Below are 14,046 nucleotides of genomic sequence, written 5' to 3' on the forward strand. Positions count from 1 at the left end.
GGATCTATTTCAGTTATGTAAAATTACCTTTTATTGAGCTATGTATGGCTTTAAAAGTATATGCTTTGAATTGCATTCAGAAGCTGATAGAAACCAGTGCAGTGTCTGGAGCACAGGTGAAACATGCTGTTAGCAACAAATGTGAGCTACTAACTGGGCTAATGCATTCTAGCTAATTGAAGCCCTATGACCTGAATAGGTACCACCATATAGAGCATATTGCGGCAATGTTCCAACTAAATTATAGAGGCATGTCAAGTGTTTTACCTGATACTTAAAAGATAAAATTACTGAGCTCTTGGAAGTTATAAAAAAATAAACAGTGAAACTAAGTTAGATATAAAAATCAAAATATATGTAATGCAGTAAAATTGAATTGAAAATATTATTTCTATCTTGTCTCTCCATATGAGAGATATCAGTAAAGTAGAATATTTTTGTTTTGTGCTTGAAGAGAACACATTGTAATTCAGATTGCAATTTAGCCATGCCAAAACCTCCAAAATTGGGTTGCTATAAGCTTTAGCCAGCCAGCTTACCCCAACACACACACACATACACACACACACACACACACACACACACACACACCCTTGCAGAGGTAAATCAGAGCATGAAGGATAACTTTGATGGTCTCTCCCTTTCTTCTTCCCTTGACCTGTGTATCTGTATGTCCACAAGACTTCCCGTTGTCTTTATTTCTTTACCTCCTCTTAGCTGCTTTAACTTAATTGAGTTATTTGTAGAATTAATATATTTTTAAAGAATTTGTGGTATCACTATCCTTCAATTCAAGAGCAGAATATTCCAGCAGTACTGGGAACATCATAGGAAAGGGCAGATAGACTGGTTGGATATACTACACTCGAATTCAAGGGTGGGGATGGTGTAACATCAGTGTTCTCTTAACCCTTTGACAACTCCACCCTTGAAGTCAAAGATAACCTATCTAGTTAGGTCACTTGTCCTTCCCAGACCTTTCCACTGTCTTCCTTTCTCTGTTCCCTTTGCTGTTGTTGATTGCATTGCCATTTCCTGTTTTTCCCATATTCGAATACTTCTACCTCAAATACAGATTTCACACCCAGAGAAGGATGTTATGTTCTAGACATAGACCACCAGGAAGCTATTTCATATATAATATTTTGTACATCATTTTGTGTGTTTTAAAAAATAAGCCTCATGTTCATCACTTTTATTTTCCTGATTATCAGGACAATGTAGCTTTATTTGAAATTACCATGTTTTTAGTCATTCAGATAGAATTTAAGCTGCACTAAAATTTCATATTTTAATTAGAAGAGAAGCTGGCAGAAGCTCAAGCATGTTTTTTTAAAGATAGTATTTGCTTGGTCTTCCCACAGGACAGTGGTGATTATCCACTTACAATGCCTGGACCACAATGGAAAAAGTTTCGATCAAATTTTTGTGAATTCATAGGAGTACTGATACGACAATGTCAATATAGCATCATCTATGATGAATATATGATGGATACAGTGATCTCATTGCTGACTGGTTTGTCAGATTCGCAGGTTCGAGCTTTCAGACATACCAGTACACTTGCTGGTAAGTACATTTTAAAGACAAAACATACAAAATAATGGTTACATTGTGATAAACTGTCAACGCTGCTAATGTTGAATATTCTTGCTTTGACAAAATATGCAGAACTGTCTGGTATTTTTAGAGTTAATTCAGATGACAGAGAAAAGGGAGGAGATAGTAAGGAAAGCCCGGGAAAATGAACGGAAGTGAATCTTTGCCCTCCAAGTTAATTGGAAGATGTGAATCATGACTCCAGAATAGGGGAGGGGAAATGCCTGGAATGTTATGTGCAAAGGGAAAGGAAATTCAGATCTTGGCATCCATCATGCCATGCTGACACGTCTCTATATAATAAAGGGTTTTTTTTAGGTTAAACCATGCCTGAAAATTCTTTGAAGTGTTTCATTAGTCAGACACATGACATCATGCCAAGATCCGCAAATCTTTTAAACCAATTACAAGGTCCCGGACCTCAGTCACTATTCCTAATCTAAAGGAGATAGATGACAAAGATCCAGGGAAGATCTCATTATGGAAGGAGAAAGATGACTTGAGGCCAGCCCTTCAGCAGCAGCAGCTTCCCCAGGAAGTGGAGCGGCAGCCAGCCAGCTGAGGGAGAAAGAATTCTGGCAGATCTCCCAGCTGAGAGCAAAGACTTCAAAAGCAGAATGCAGAGATAACGAAGTTTTGGGTGAGTCGCTGGAAAGATTTCAAAACCCAGAGGTGAAAAGCAGAAATCAATTCTTGGAGAGAGGAGCCTATACCCCTCCCATGGCCCAGCAGAAAGCCTGTCAGATCCTGTCTTCCCCTGCCAGGGACCCCAACCCCAAAGAGAGAGGGAATTCCAGTCTGAGGCATCTGCAGCAATGGGTAGATGGGGTTCCCCAGCAGATGGATGGTCAGCGATTTCTGAGCTTGCCACAACTAATAGAGGCCTTGCAACAGCTTGGGGTGATGCAGAAACCAGGAGATCAGCAGCTGGGGGGAGACTGACCACAGCAGGGAGATTGACCACAGCCCCTGAACGTGCAACCCCTGGGCATAAATCTGGGGTCAGCAACAACAGCCTATAATTACACCACTTTTCAGAGCAACTTTCGATGGGGACCCAGAGAAATTGGTTTTTTTTCCTCAACCAAGTGCGCTCTCATTTGAATTGCTGGGCCTGGCTCTACCCAGACCCAGGGGCCATGGTCGATGTGATTGCGTCCAGCTTAGAGGGAGAAGTCTCCGAATGGCTGAACAAATTATATAATGAGCAAGCCCTCGAATTGGAGGACCCCCATCTCTTCCTCCTAGGGCTGAGGGAAAGATTTGAGGACCCATCTATTGGTCTTAAAGCAAGAGAACAGATCCACAAAATAAAACAAGCTGGCAGGCCTACCTTGAAGTACGCGCAGGAATTTTGCAACATAGCAGGTCGAATAGAGGGGTGGCCAGAACAATCCCTAATCCATCATATGATTAGACAATCACCTTTCTCAGGCCTGCATCTATCGAGCTGTACCTGATCAGCTGCAAGAATGGTACCAGGCAGCAGTGAAGCTAGACGTTCAGCTCGCCCTCTATAAGAAGCCTCCCTCACCTGAATCCGAGCAGCTGCCAGAGCAACCCGGACAGCAGTCACCCCGTCTTCCATTGCAGCTTGTTGAAACCTTTATCGGGACTCCACTTTAAGACCTCCCCTGAAGAAGGCACCTGGGCCCCTCGTAGTTGCGGGACAGACCCACTATGAAGTGAAACGTATTCTTGACTCTAGAATTTTTAAAGGGAAATTGCAGTACCTAGTACAATGGAAGGGATACCCGTTGTCTGAAGCCACCTGGGTGAAATCCAGTGAGGTGAAAGCTGACAAGCTCGTCAAAAGGTTTCAGGCGAAATACCCCAACAAACTGAGAACTAGTCATTAACATATGCTTTTGTTTACATTACAGGATCTGTCCTTTTTGTAAGGGGGACCGGATGTCAACGCTGCTAATATTGAATATTCTTGCTTTGACAAAATATGCAGAACTGTCTGGTATTTTTAGAGTTAATTCAGATGACAGAGAAAAGGGAGGAGATAGTAAGGAAAGCCCGGGAAAATGAATGGAAGTGAATCTTTGCCCTCCAAGTTAATTGGAAGATGTGAATCATGACCCCAAAATAGGGGAGGGGAAATGCCTAGAATGTTATGTGCAAAGGGGAAGGGAAATTCAGATCTTGGCATCCATCATGCCGTGCTGACACGTCTCTACACTAATAAAGGTTATATATTTACATATTGATTACATATTGAACTAATTCACAGATAATAATAAGCCATCTCTGATTTCCATAATGGGTCTGTGGAAAAGTGCGATGCTTGTAATATTATACATAGGATTTGCCAAGAGGTTTTCTCTTGATTCTAAGTTAATTGATGTACTTTTATGAGTGAGGCATAATTACAGATTCTGGCTGATTGTTATTTTGAAAGTAGCAATCCATATTTTACCTCAACACAAATAGATCAGAATCTTCGGATTCTAGTTAGTATTAAGCAAATAATTGTTTCAAAAATGCACTTGGGCCTGGAAAAGAAAAATTGATTTCTGTTTGTATTTTTCCTAGCTATGAAGCTTATGACTGCTCTTGTGAATGTTGCCTTAAACCTGAGTATTCATCAGGATAATACACAAAGACAGTATGAAGCTGAAAGAAACAAAATGATTGGTAAAAGAGCTAATGAAAGACTGGAGCTGCTTCTTCAGAAACGGAAAGAGGTAAATGACTATTCAGAGTGATTGTCATAGTTTTTCACCTGTAAAAAGCAAGTCAGAAAAGATACATTCAAAAAAGATACAAATTTTACAGTTCAGGCCAGCAGGCCCAAAATTATGGAACTGCAATTGATTTTTGCATATAAACTGTCCCTTTAATATAAATGAAATTCAATCAGTTTTCAAGCATCATTAAAATAAATGATTCTTATGTCATTCCATATTGGTTAATATTTAACATAAATACTGCAGCCTTTTTGCAGTGAATAAGAATTTAAAAATCCTTGTAGTTAGATGGTCTAAAGCTGCATTATATGTAGTTTGTTAAGTTATAATATATTAATAATTTAGATTTTTAAGATTTTACATATTGATGGTGCTCCAGGTGCCTCATGTTTTGGCAATTTCCTGCCTGCTTTTCGTGGTTTAATTTGGTGGGTGTATGTGCGCGCGCGCTTGTGTGTTCACGCTCCTTTCTTCATGTGGTTCTCAAGTTTGCAAGCCAAGGTCTCCTACCCGGCTTGCAATGGGGGAGGGGAGAAGCTACATTTCCCCTTAAGCACTGTGTCTCCAAAGGAATCCCTCACTCATCTGCACCTTTTCCAAGGCTGCTGGGCTTGCGCAGTATTCCCCCCCCCCCCTTTTGTAATGGTTTTCTCAGCACTTCCTCAACGTGTTGGGTCTTTGGTTTGTGTCGCTGGAAGGCTGAGTTTAGGATTTTTTCTTTTCCTTCCCACTTTCTTAGAAGCAGAAAGTCACTGGTCTAATCTAATATAATATAATAATAATAGAAATAAAGTGCATTGTTTATTTGTTTGTTTATTTAGGCAATTTAGAATAAATATAGTGAATCATCCTGAAACCTACCCCCCACCACCACGGTCAGTGGAAAAATTGTCTTCCATAAAACCGATCCCTGGTGCCAAAAAGGTTGGGGACCTCTGATTTAGGGAATCAGACTAAAAACTTGAGGGCCATGAGTTCTAGTCCTTTTTTTCCTATTTTTCAGATTTCTGAGATAAGATGGTAAAGAAATGTGGTTCACATTTTGCTATCACCCAACTTAATTTGTACATCATATAAATAGTGTTCAAATCTGAAAGTTATTAATGTTTATATATTTTCCAGATATTGCATATCTTTAATACAAAAGCAAATAAAAATATGTTTGGGGAAATTGTGTAGAAAAAAGTATGTGTCTGGGAGCCCAAAAGAATACTGAGCTGTTTCTATGATGGCTACAGAATTTATCTCGGGGGTTAAGTGAATAATTTTATCCATAAGATATATTGCAAAATGGTCCTTCTGCTTTCTTTTATGTACTTTTATGTCATTATTTGCAGTAAGATTTATTATTCAGTTCACATAAAGTTAATGTATAATCATGAAATTAGTTGTCATCACTGTTAAAGTAGACTGTTACATGAACAGTAGCTTGAAACCAATCCAATTTTGCCTGAATGTTGTTTTCTATTTTGTTTATCATCCTTATTTTTCCATTGCCAAATACTTAATATTATCAATATTATGAATTGGCCCTGTGAAATGGGGAATATTTTGGAGATTGTGCTACTGGTCTGATTCTTTTCCAAACTGCAAATAACAGTTTTCACAATAGGAAGTTTGCTGTCCAAAATAATCTGGAAAAAGTCCCAAGCATAGAAAAAACATCTGGCAACATAATCCTATTGTACAATTTTAATACGTCTCCATCTTTGAAGATTAGAGAATCTAAACATAATGAAGGTGGATTCTGTTTATATGTGAGACCATCTTGGATTTTGGCCCCAAGCATGCATATAGTATTCTATTTCAACTCCAAATATAGAATCAAGAATATAATCTTTTGGGAACTTTTGGGTGAGGAATGGCAAGCTAAGACAACTACAAAGGAGCAGAGATGATGGCTGCAGCTAAAATCAAAGGACTGGCAAATGTCCCATGGAACATCTGGCACATGCAGTTCTACAGCTTCCGAAATGTTTTTGATGTATGGCAGTTCTAAGTCTTCCGAAAGGCAGTTGTAAGGCTTCTGAAATATTTTTAACGTATGGCACACTGAGTATTTTGAAAGCTGTAGAACGCAGCTTCCAATATCTGCAAGTGGACCTTGCAGTGCACTGCCCAGAGGTTACCATATGAGAACAAATTATGCAGGAGCCCTGGTGGTGCAGTGGTTAGATTGCAGTACTGCAGGCTATTTTGGCCGACTCCCGGCTGCCAGCAGTTTGGCAGTTCAAGTCTCACCGCTCAAGGTTGACTCAGCCTTCCATCCTTCCATGGTTGGTAAAATGAGGACCCAGATTGTTGGGGCCAATATGCTGACTCTGTGGAGAGGGCTGTAAAGCACTGTGAAGTGCTATATAAGTCAAGATTGCTTGGAGGTGGGAAATACTTCCAATGTAATGTACTGAATCTCTTGCATGGATTGCCCCCGTGACTATGTAGGACAGACAGGGAGGAAGCTAACCACCAGATTGCAAGAACACAAGCGAGTGGTCAGATGAGGAGACCTGAACTCATTGGTCGTCTCATACTGCAGTGAACAAGGACATACATTCAATTTTGCAGCTACTAAGATTGTTGGACAAGCAGGCACTAAAACAGCTATGGAAGTGATTGAAGCCTGGGAAATGGGTCCCTGGTCAGTCAACAGGAATGCTGATTTACATCCATCTTATCAAGTACTTAGGAGGCAAGATCTGGGCAGCACAAGAAAACAACAGCCAAGGGATTAATAGCCAGGCATCAACACCCCAATCAAGATCTAAAAAGCCACACGCAACAGACACCATATAAATATCACACAAAGAATAGCCCAAAGCACATGCTCTGCTTGAAAGAAGTTCCCAGAAGATGGGTTCCAGCATGAGTCTGAAAGTTCGGAAGACTAAACCTCTGGTCCCGGTGACCGACCCAGATTGGATCCTACAGTAATAAATCAGTTTAATTGGAATTTCACATGTATTGATCTTCTGCACCTGACAAATGTTCAAGATAAGAAAAAGAAAAAGAAAAATTGAGAGATAAAATCCTACAACAGCATCTGAATGAAATAAAGATGAAGATTGTTGGAAGCAAAAGAAAAAAATACAAACTTAGTTTGTTTGATCAAGGTTAAAATTAGATGTACTGTATGTATAAATCTGGGGTTCCTTTATGGACTTCTTGCTTGACAGCAAGCCTATAATGTTGATTTATAGACTTTCATATGGAAAAAACATGAGTTATGAGAAAAATAGATACTTGCATGTAACTTTATAGGGAGTGATGAATTATCAAGTTTGTACTTGTGATGAAAATTAGAAGTTACTTTTTTAATTATTTATTTTTTATTTTTCTTTCTACATAACTTTTCTCCTTTTTCTTTACTCTCTTTTCTTATCGAGGTTAGCTCATATTTTCTTTGACTATTGTAATTAAAATTTTCAGTAAAATATTTTTTAAAAATGAATTTAATCTACTGTAGCGGTGATATTTAGGTGATGAATAATAAGTATTTTATGTTTATAGTCAGCCTTGATTATGAATAATGTTATTAACTGTGTTGACATGCCCCAGGATAGTAATCTATTTATGTGTTTAAATAAAAGAATTAAAGTAAGCATATTTAATTGTATTTCAGTTGCAAGAAAATCAGGATGAAATTGAAAATATGATGAATTCCATTTTCAAGGGAATATTTGTCCATAGATATCGGTGAGTAAAAAGACATTGGGAATCTTAAATAGCAGTCAAAAATAATATTTTCCCCTGTCTTGCTTAAAATTTATCAAATAGACAGAATATAAACTCCAGGAATTGACATTTTATGAGACACTGTGTAATAAAATGGTTTAAACTATGTATTTTAAATTGTTGGATTACAATCAGGGAGGCCCATGTTCAAATCTACCCACTGCCATGGTAATATCATGATGGCTTTGGGCCAATCATTTCCACTTAACTCAGCCCCCCCCCCGCCCCCCTACAGAGATGCTATTGTGGAGAACGTTTGATCAGAGAATGTTATGTACACTGACATGATCTCCTGCAACAGCGGAATATGGAGACTATGCTTAAAACTTCATGGAAAAGATGGATTTTGAAAAAATAAAATTTGGGACTGACATGGGACTTATGGACTTCCTACTGTGCATTCAGGGAAAGGGTGCAGATACGTCATAGAACTATAAATTCTATATACTTGTATGCTTTAAATAATCTACATGAAATAACTCTGATTTCAAACTGTCCTTGCTGATTAGCATTAGAGACAACAAAAGACAAATGCCATATCATTTAAAGGAGGAAAACCACTAAGAAAAAAAATAAACATTACACTGCTGTAATTTTATACATAAAATTAAACAATATATTTTCACCATTGTTTTTTTTTAATAGTGATGCTATTGCTGAAATTAGAGCTGTTTGTATTGAAGAAATTGGAGTGTGGATGAAAATGTACAGTGATGCCTTCCTGAATGATAGTTATTTAAAATATGTTGGTTGGACACTTCATGACAGAGTAAGTGCTGCATTGCTATAAATATGCTATTTCATTTTTGATGTGAAAGAGAATATTGCTTTCTCATACTTTTTCAACCTTTGTTACATTTAACAAGATATAGTCTTATCAAATCCATTTTGGTTCATTTATATATATAACTGTTATTGATAAGCTTATGTCTGCTGCTGATTCTTCTGTCTGCTTTTTCCCCCCTTATTCAATATATGAAAACATATCTTCATACATCTGAAATAATGCATTTTGTGCATATCTATTCATCCTATTTAAACAAAATATCAATGTTGCTACACTAAAGGGTATGTATGTAGATGAATGGTGGCCCTGTTATGTATAAATTTTATTATTGTATTTAGGGCATATGAATGTGAATATTTTTATTTTTATGTATATAAATTGACTGTGATTGTGTATTGAGTGTTTGGGGTATGAGAATGGTGGAGTCGGGGGCAGAGCCTGGTACCCCCTCTGCTGAGTGCAATAGCAAAAGTAGGGGGGGGCAGGACTTACCCTTGGGCTTGGTCTGTATAGAAAGCTAGTCCGATCAGGAAGGGAGAAGGCTGGTGAGGGTGAGGGTACTCCGGGGAGGAGAGAAGGTCGGAGCATCCCGGTTATGACTGGGATGGGCAGATATGGCGGGAGCCGAGGGGCAGGCCATCTTTGGGGAACGAGGACTCGCTATATTAGAGCGATTCCTTGTTCCGGCCCCTCAAAAGGCTCATCCTGTAGTACTGGTGACAGGGGAGTACAGGGCCCTAGTTGTAGGCTGCTGTTGCTTAATGCCAGGTCCGTTGTCAACAAAGCCCCCCTTGTCCGTGATTTAATATTGGACAGCGGGGCGGACCTGGCATGTATAACCGAAACCTGGCTGGGCCCTGAGGGGGGTGTCTCCCTCTCGGAGATGTGCCCGGACGGGTTTGTGGTGCTTCATCAGCCTCGACATCAGGGCAGGGGTGGGGGAGTGGCAGTCATCGCTCGGAAGTCCTTGAGTCCTCGTGGGATTCCTGCCCCGGAGGTTGTTGGGTGTGAGTCCCTCCTATTGAAGTTGGGTTCACGGGTTAAGTTGGGCTTGCTGCTGACATACCTACCTCCCAGCTGCGTTGCAACAGCCCTGCCTGCGTTGCTGGCGGTGGAGTTCCCCAGACTTATGGTACTGGGGGACTTTAACCTACCATCACTCGGCGATCGCTCAGAGGTGGCGCAGGAGTTCATGGCTTCCATGGCAACCATGGACCTGACCCAGGTAATCCAGGATCCGACTCATAGGGGTGGTCACACACTCGACCTTGTGTTTCTCTCGGGGCAATGGAGACATGATCTGGAATTAGGGGGAATAGAGATCTCACCCTTGTCATGGACAGATCATTTCCTATTGAGGCTGGACTTCAGAGCATCACTCCCCCATCGCAGGGAGAGGGAGCCGACTAGGTGGTTCCGCCCCAGGCGCCTAATGGACCCGGATCGGTTCCAGGAGGAGCTTGGGGAAATACCTGACTCCCTTGTCCACAACTCGTCGGGGTCCCTGGTTGCGGCCTGGAATGAGGCGGCGTCCGGGGCCCTGGATCGAATTGCGCCTTTGCGACCTCTCTGTGGTGGTGGTCCCCGGAGGGCGCCTTGGTTTACTGAGGAGCTCCGGGAGATGAAGCGCCACAAGAGACGTCTAGAGCGACGTTGGAAGGCCAGTAACTCTGAATCTGACCGATCACTATTAAGAGCCTATCTTAGGACTTATTTAGTGGCGATAAGGACAGCAAAGCGTGTTCACTTTTCCGCACTTATTGCGTCCGCAGAATCTTGCCCGGCCGCCCTGTTTAGGGTGACCCGCTCCCTTCTTAAAGTGGAGGAGGCGAAGGAACCCTTGCAGGGGAAAGCTGAGGAGTTTGTTCAGTTTCTCTCGGACAAAATCGCTCAGATTCAGAGAGACCTGGACTCCGACTGGGCAGTGCCAGCCGAGTTGCCAGGGGCTGGTCTTAGTCATGTTATCTGGAGCGAGTTTGAGCCTGTGACCCCTGATGAAGTGGACAAGGCTGTGAGGGCAATGAATGCCGCCACCTGTTTATTGGACCCGTGCCCCTCCTGGCTGGTTTCTGCCAGTAAGGAGGTGATACGAGGCTGGCTCCAGGCAATAATCAATGCCTCCTTGATGGAGGGGTCTTTCCCGCAACCTTTAAAGGAAGCGGTGGTGAGGCCCCTCCTCAAGAAGCTTCCCTGGACCCAGCTGTTTTGAAGAACTTTCGTCCTGTCTCCAACCTCCCCTTTGTGGGGAAAGTTGTAGAGAAGGTGGTGGCATCCCAACTCTTGCGATCCTTGGATGAAACTAATTATCTAGACCCTTTTCAATCTGGTTTCAGGCCCGGCTACAGCACTGAGACTGCTTTGGTCGCACTGACCGATGACCTCTGGCGAGCCCGGGATAGGGGTCACTCCTCTATCCTGGTGCTTCTTGACCTCTCAGCGGCTTTCGATACCATCGACCATGGTATTCTTCTGTGTCGTCTCGGAGAGGTGGGGGTGGGCAGCACCGTATTGCGGTGGTTCTCCTCCTACCTCTCTGACAGGTTGCAGTCGGTGTTGGCGGGCGGACAGAGATCGACCCCTAGGCGCCTCGATCATGGGGTGCCTCAGGGCTCGGTCCTGTCCCCCCTCCTTTTTAACATCTACATGAAACCACTGGGTGAGATCATTCGGCGACACGGGGTGAGGTATCATCAGTACGCGGATGATACCCAATTATATATCTCCACCCCGTGTCCTTTCAGTGAAGCAGTCGATGTGATGTGCCGGTGCCTGGAAGATGTGAGGGTCTGGATGGGGGTGAACAGGCTTAGACTCAACCCTGACAAGACCGAGTGGCTCTGGGTCTTGCCTCCCAAAGGTCAACTGGATGGTCCATCATTAGTCCTGGGGGGGGCAAATTTACCTCCCTCAGTGCAGGCACGCAACTTGGGTGTCCTCCTGGACTCACAGCTAAATTTGGAACAACATCTATCGGCTGTGGCCAGGGGGACCTTTGCCCAGGTTTGCCTGGTGCACCAGTTGCGGCCTTATCTGGACCGAGAGGCTTTACTCACAGTCACTCATGCCCTCGTCACCTCAAGACTGGATTACTGTAATGCGCTCTACATGGGGCTACCCTTGAAGAGCGTTCGGAGGCTGCAGTTGGTTCAGAATGCAGCCGCGAGAGCGATTGTGGGCGCGCCAAGGTACGCCCACGTGTCACCTATCCTCCGCGAGCTGCACTGGCTTCCTGTGGGTCTCCGGACGCAATTCAAGGTGTTGGTTATCACCTTTAAAGCCCTTCATGGCATAGGGCCAGGTTACTTACAGGACCGCATACTGCCGCACAGTTCCCAGAGACCGGTGAGGTCCCATAGATTGGGCCTCCTTCAGGTCCCATTGGCCAGACAGTGTCGGCTGGCGGGCCCTCGGGAAAGGGCCTTTTCTGTGGTGGCTCCGACCTGGTGGAATCAACTTCCCCCCGAGGTTCGAACAACTCCCACCCTGCCGGCCTTTAAGAAAGCCGTTAAAACTCTCCTGTTCCGGCCGGCCTGGGGCTGATGTCCCGGGGGGGGGGGGGCGGAACATGATCGGACTTGCGGTATGATTGAATTATTTTATTGTCTTATTCTCGATGATTGTTTTAATTTTGTACGCTGCCCTGAGTCCTTTGGGGTTGGGTGGCATATAAATAAATTAAATAAATAAATTAAATAAATAAAAGGAACTAAATTATTCCCTTCTGTAGTTAGCAGTGAGCTACAACAGTCCTTGATAAATTGAAACAAAAAATATTTAATTGTCAGTGCAACTAAAATTTTTACTTGTTTATAATTTGTTCTCTGTAAAAGGTGTAAAGAATTTGAATAATATTTTTCTTTTAGATTATGGTACTTGATCTGAAAACGTAATGATATTGCTCCATGCTAGGGTTATTTGTAGTCCAATTAAAGTCCCAAATCTTGATCAGCAGACAATTTGGACAGTAGTATCTCTGTGTGTCAAATCACTTTTTCTATAGGATTCAGATCTTCACTTCTCTGAGTACGAAAGTATGAAAATTACCAATATTGATAATCTTGCCACAAATTTTGTGTGTGTGGGGTGGGTAGGAATCTCATTGAAGATGATGTCTCCTTTTTAAATCCAAAATCTAAAGGGGGAGGGTTACCAAATCAGCTACGTGGAAAATTATATTGCTACCTTTCTATCCCTATCACTTATCCTTGTCATTTTAAAATTACGACTTTAGCAGATACCAGCTGACAGAAGTGTGCAAGGAAAATTTTGTTGAAAGATTTACTTGTTTACACTAAAATATGAAAATTTGAAAGCCAGCGTAGCGGGAACAAAATATTTTCTGAATCCTAGCCAAAATTGTTATTGATGATATTGTTATTTTCGGAAACATACTGTCGCTGTAAAGGCTTGATATGTTCTATAGTTGCAAGTCATTATAAATATTTAATGAAAAGACAACTAATAAATATAAAAGATAATTTTGTGTTACAAAATATTACTGAAAATGATTTATTAAAATGCCGATATATACTTTTCTTACGTATTTTATTATACAAAGTCAATTCTAATATGTTTTTAATTTAGCAAGGTGAAGTGAGATTGAAATGTCTGAAAGCTTTGCAGAGTTTGTATACCAACAGAGAATTGTTCCCCAAATTGGAGCTATTTACAAATAGATTTAAGGTAAGGGGAAGAGTTATAAAACACTAAGAAGTTAACTTAAATGTAAGTGATAATTCTGGTGGCTGAAAAGAACATTTTATGGCAGTTAATCTTTTAAAACTTAAGCATGTTTTGTGACAAATATATGGTATAACGTGCTATGCTGCAAATGTGGAATATGTTTTCTTTGAGAAAATTTTTTGGATACATTGATACATTTCTAAAGCTTATGAATTACATAAGTAATAATCAGTGATGAAATGTATACATTTGAATTGCTGTGTCTAATGACATAAACTAAACTCTGTCTGGCTTTGGGAGTATCCCGCAAAAGTCTGAAAAAATAATCAGTAGTTGTATAGAACACGTGATAAGTTGAGGTTGTACTTTCTTTAAATGTTTTTGGCCTGCTGGTTTTTTGGCCAGTCATTTCTTTCCCTTTCCTTTGTTTCTTTGTTTTTGTCATTTCCTCGAACAAGAAACCATCTACAGCATGTGAAGCTACCTTCAGGACACTTTACCTTTTCACCTATAATCTTAGCCCAACACTTTTTTATTACCACATTCTCA

At 41.4% G+C, this 14,046-nt stretch overlaps 1 protein-coding gene across 5 annotated transcripts in view; it reads left to right on the top strand.

Moving 5' to 3' along the window:
• STAG1 (stromal antigen 1) overlaps nucleotides 1-14,046 on the top strand; it is a 204,739-nt gene that overhangs the window by 129,186 nt on the left and 61,507 nt on the right. For all 5 annotated transcript variants that reach the window (XM_039356367.1, XM_039356365.1, XM_039356366.1 and 2 more), the window contains 5 exons: nucleotides 1,365-1,569; nucleotides 4,141-4,292; nucleotides 7,915-7,988; nucleotides 8,673-8,796; nucleotides 13,399-13,497. In XM_039356367.1, the coding sequence (XP_039212301.1) occupies nucleotides 1,365-1,569; nucleotides 4,141-4,292; nucleotides 7,915-7,988; nucleotides 8,673-8,796; nucleotides 13,399-13,497 (654 nt within the window). The remainder of the gene's footprint in view (nucleotides 1-1,364; nucleotides 1,570-4,140; nucleotides 4,293-7,914; nucleotides 7,989-8,672; nucleotides 8,797-13,398; nucleotides 13,498-14,046) is intronic.

The sequence above is a fragment of the Crotalus tigris genome, unplaced genomic scaffold (assembly GCF_016545835.1).
Source record: "Crotalus tigris isolate CLP2741 ecotype Arizona unplaced genomic scaffold, ASM1654583v1 scf7180000018824.943158, whole genome shotgun sequence".
Classification (NCBI taxonomy): domain Eukaryota; kingdom Metazoa; phylum Chordata; class Lepidosauria; order Squamata; family Viperidae; genus Crotalus; species Crotalus tigris.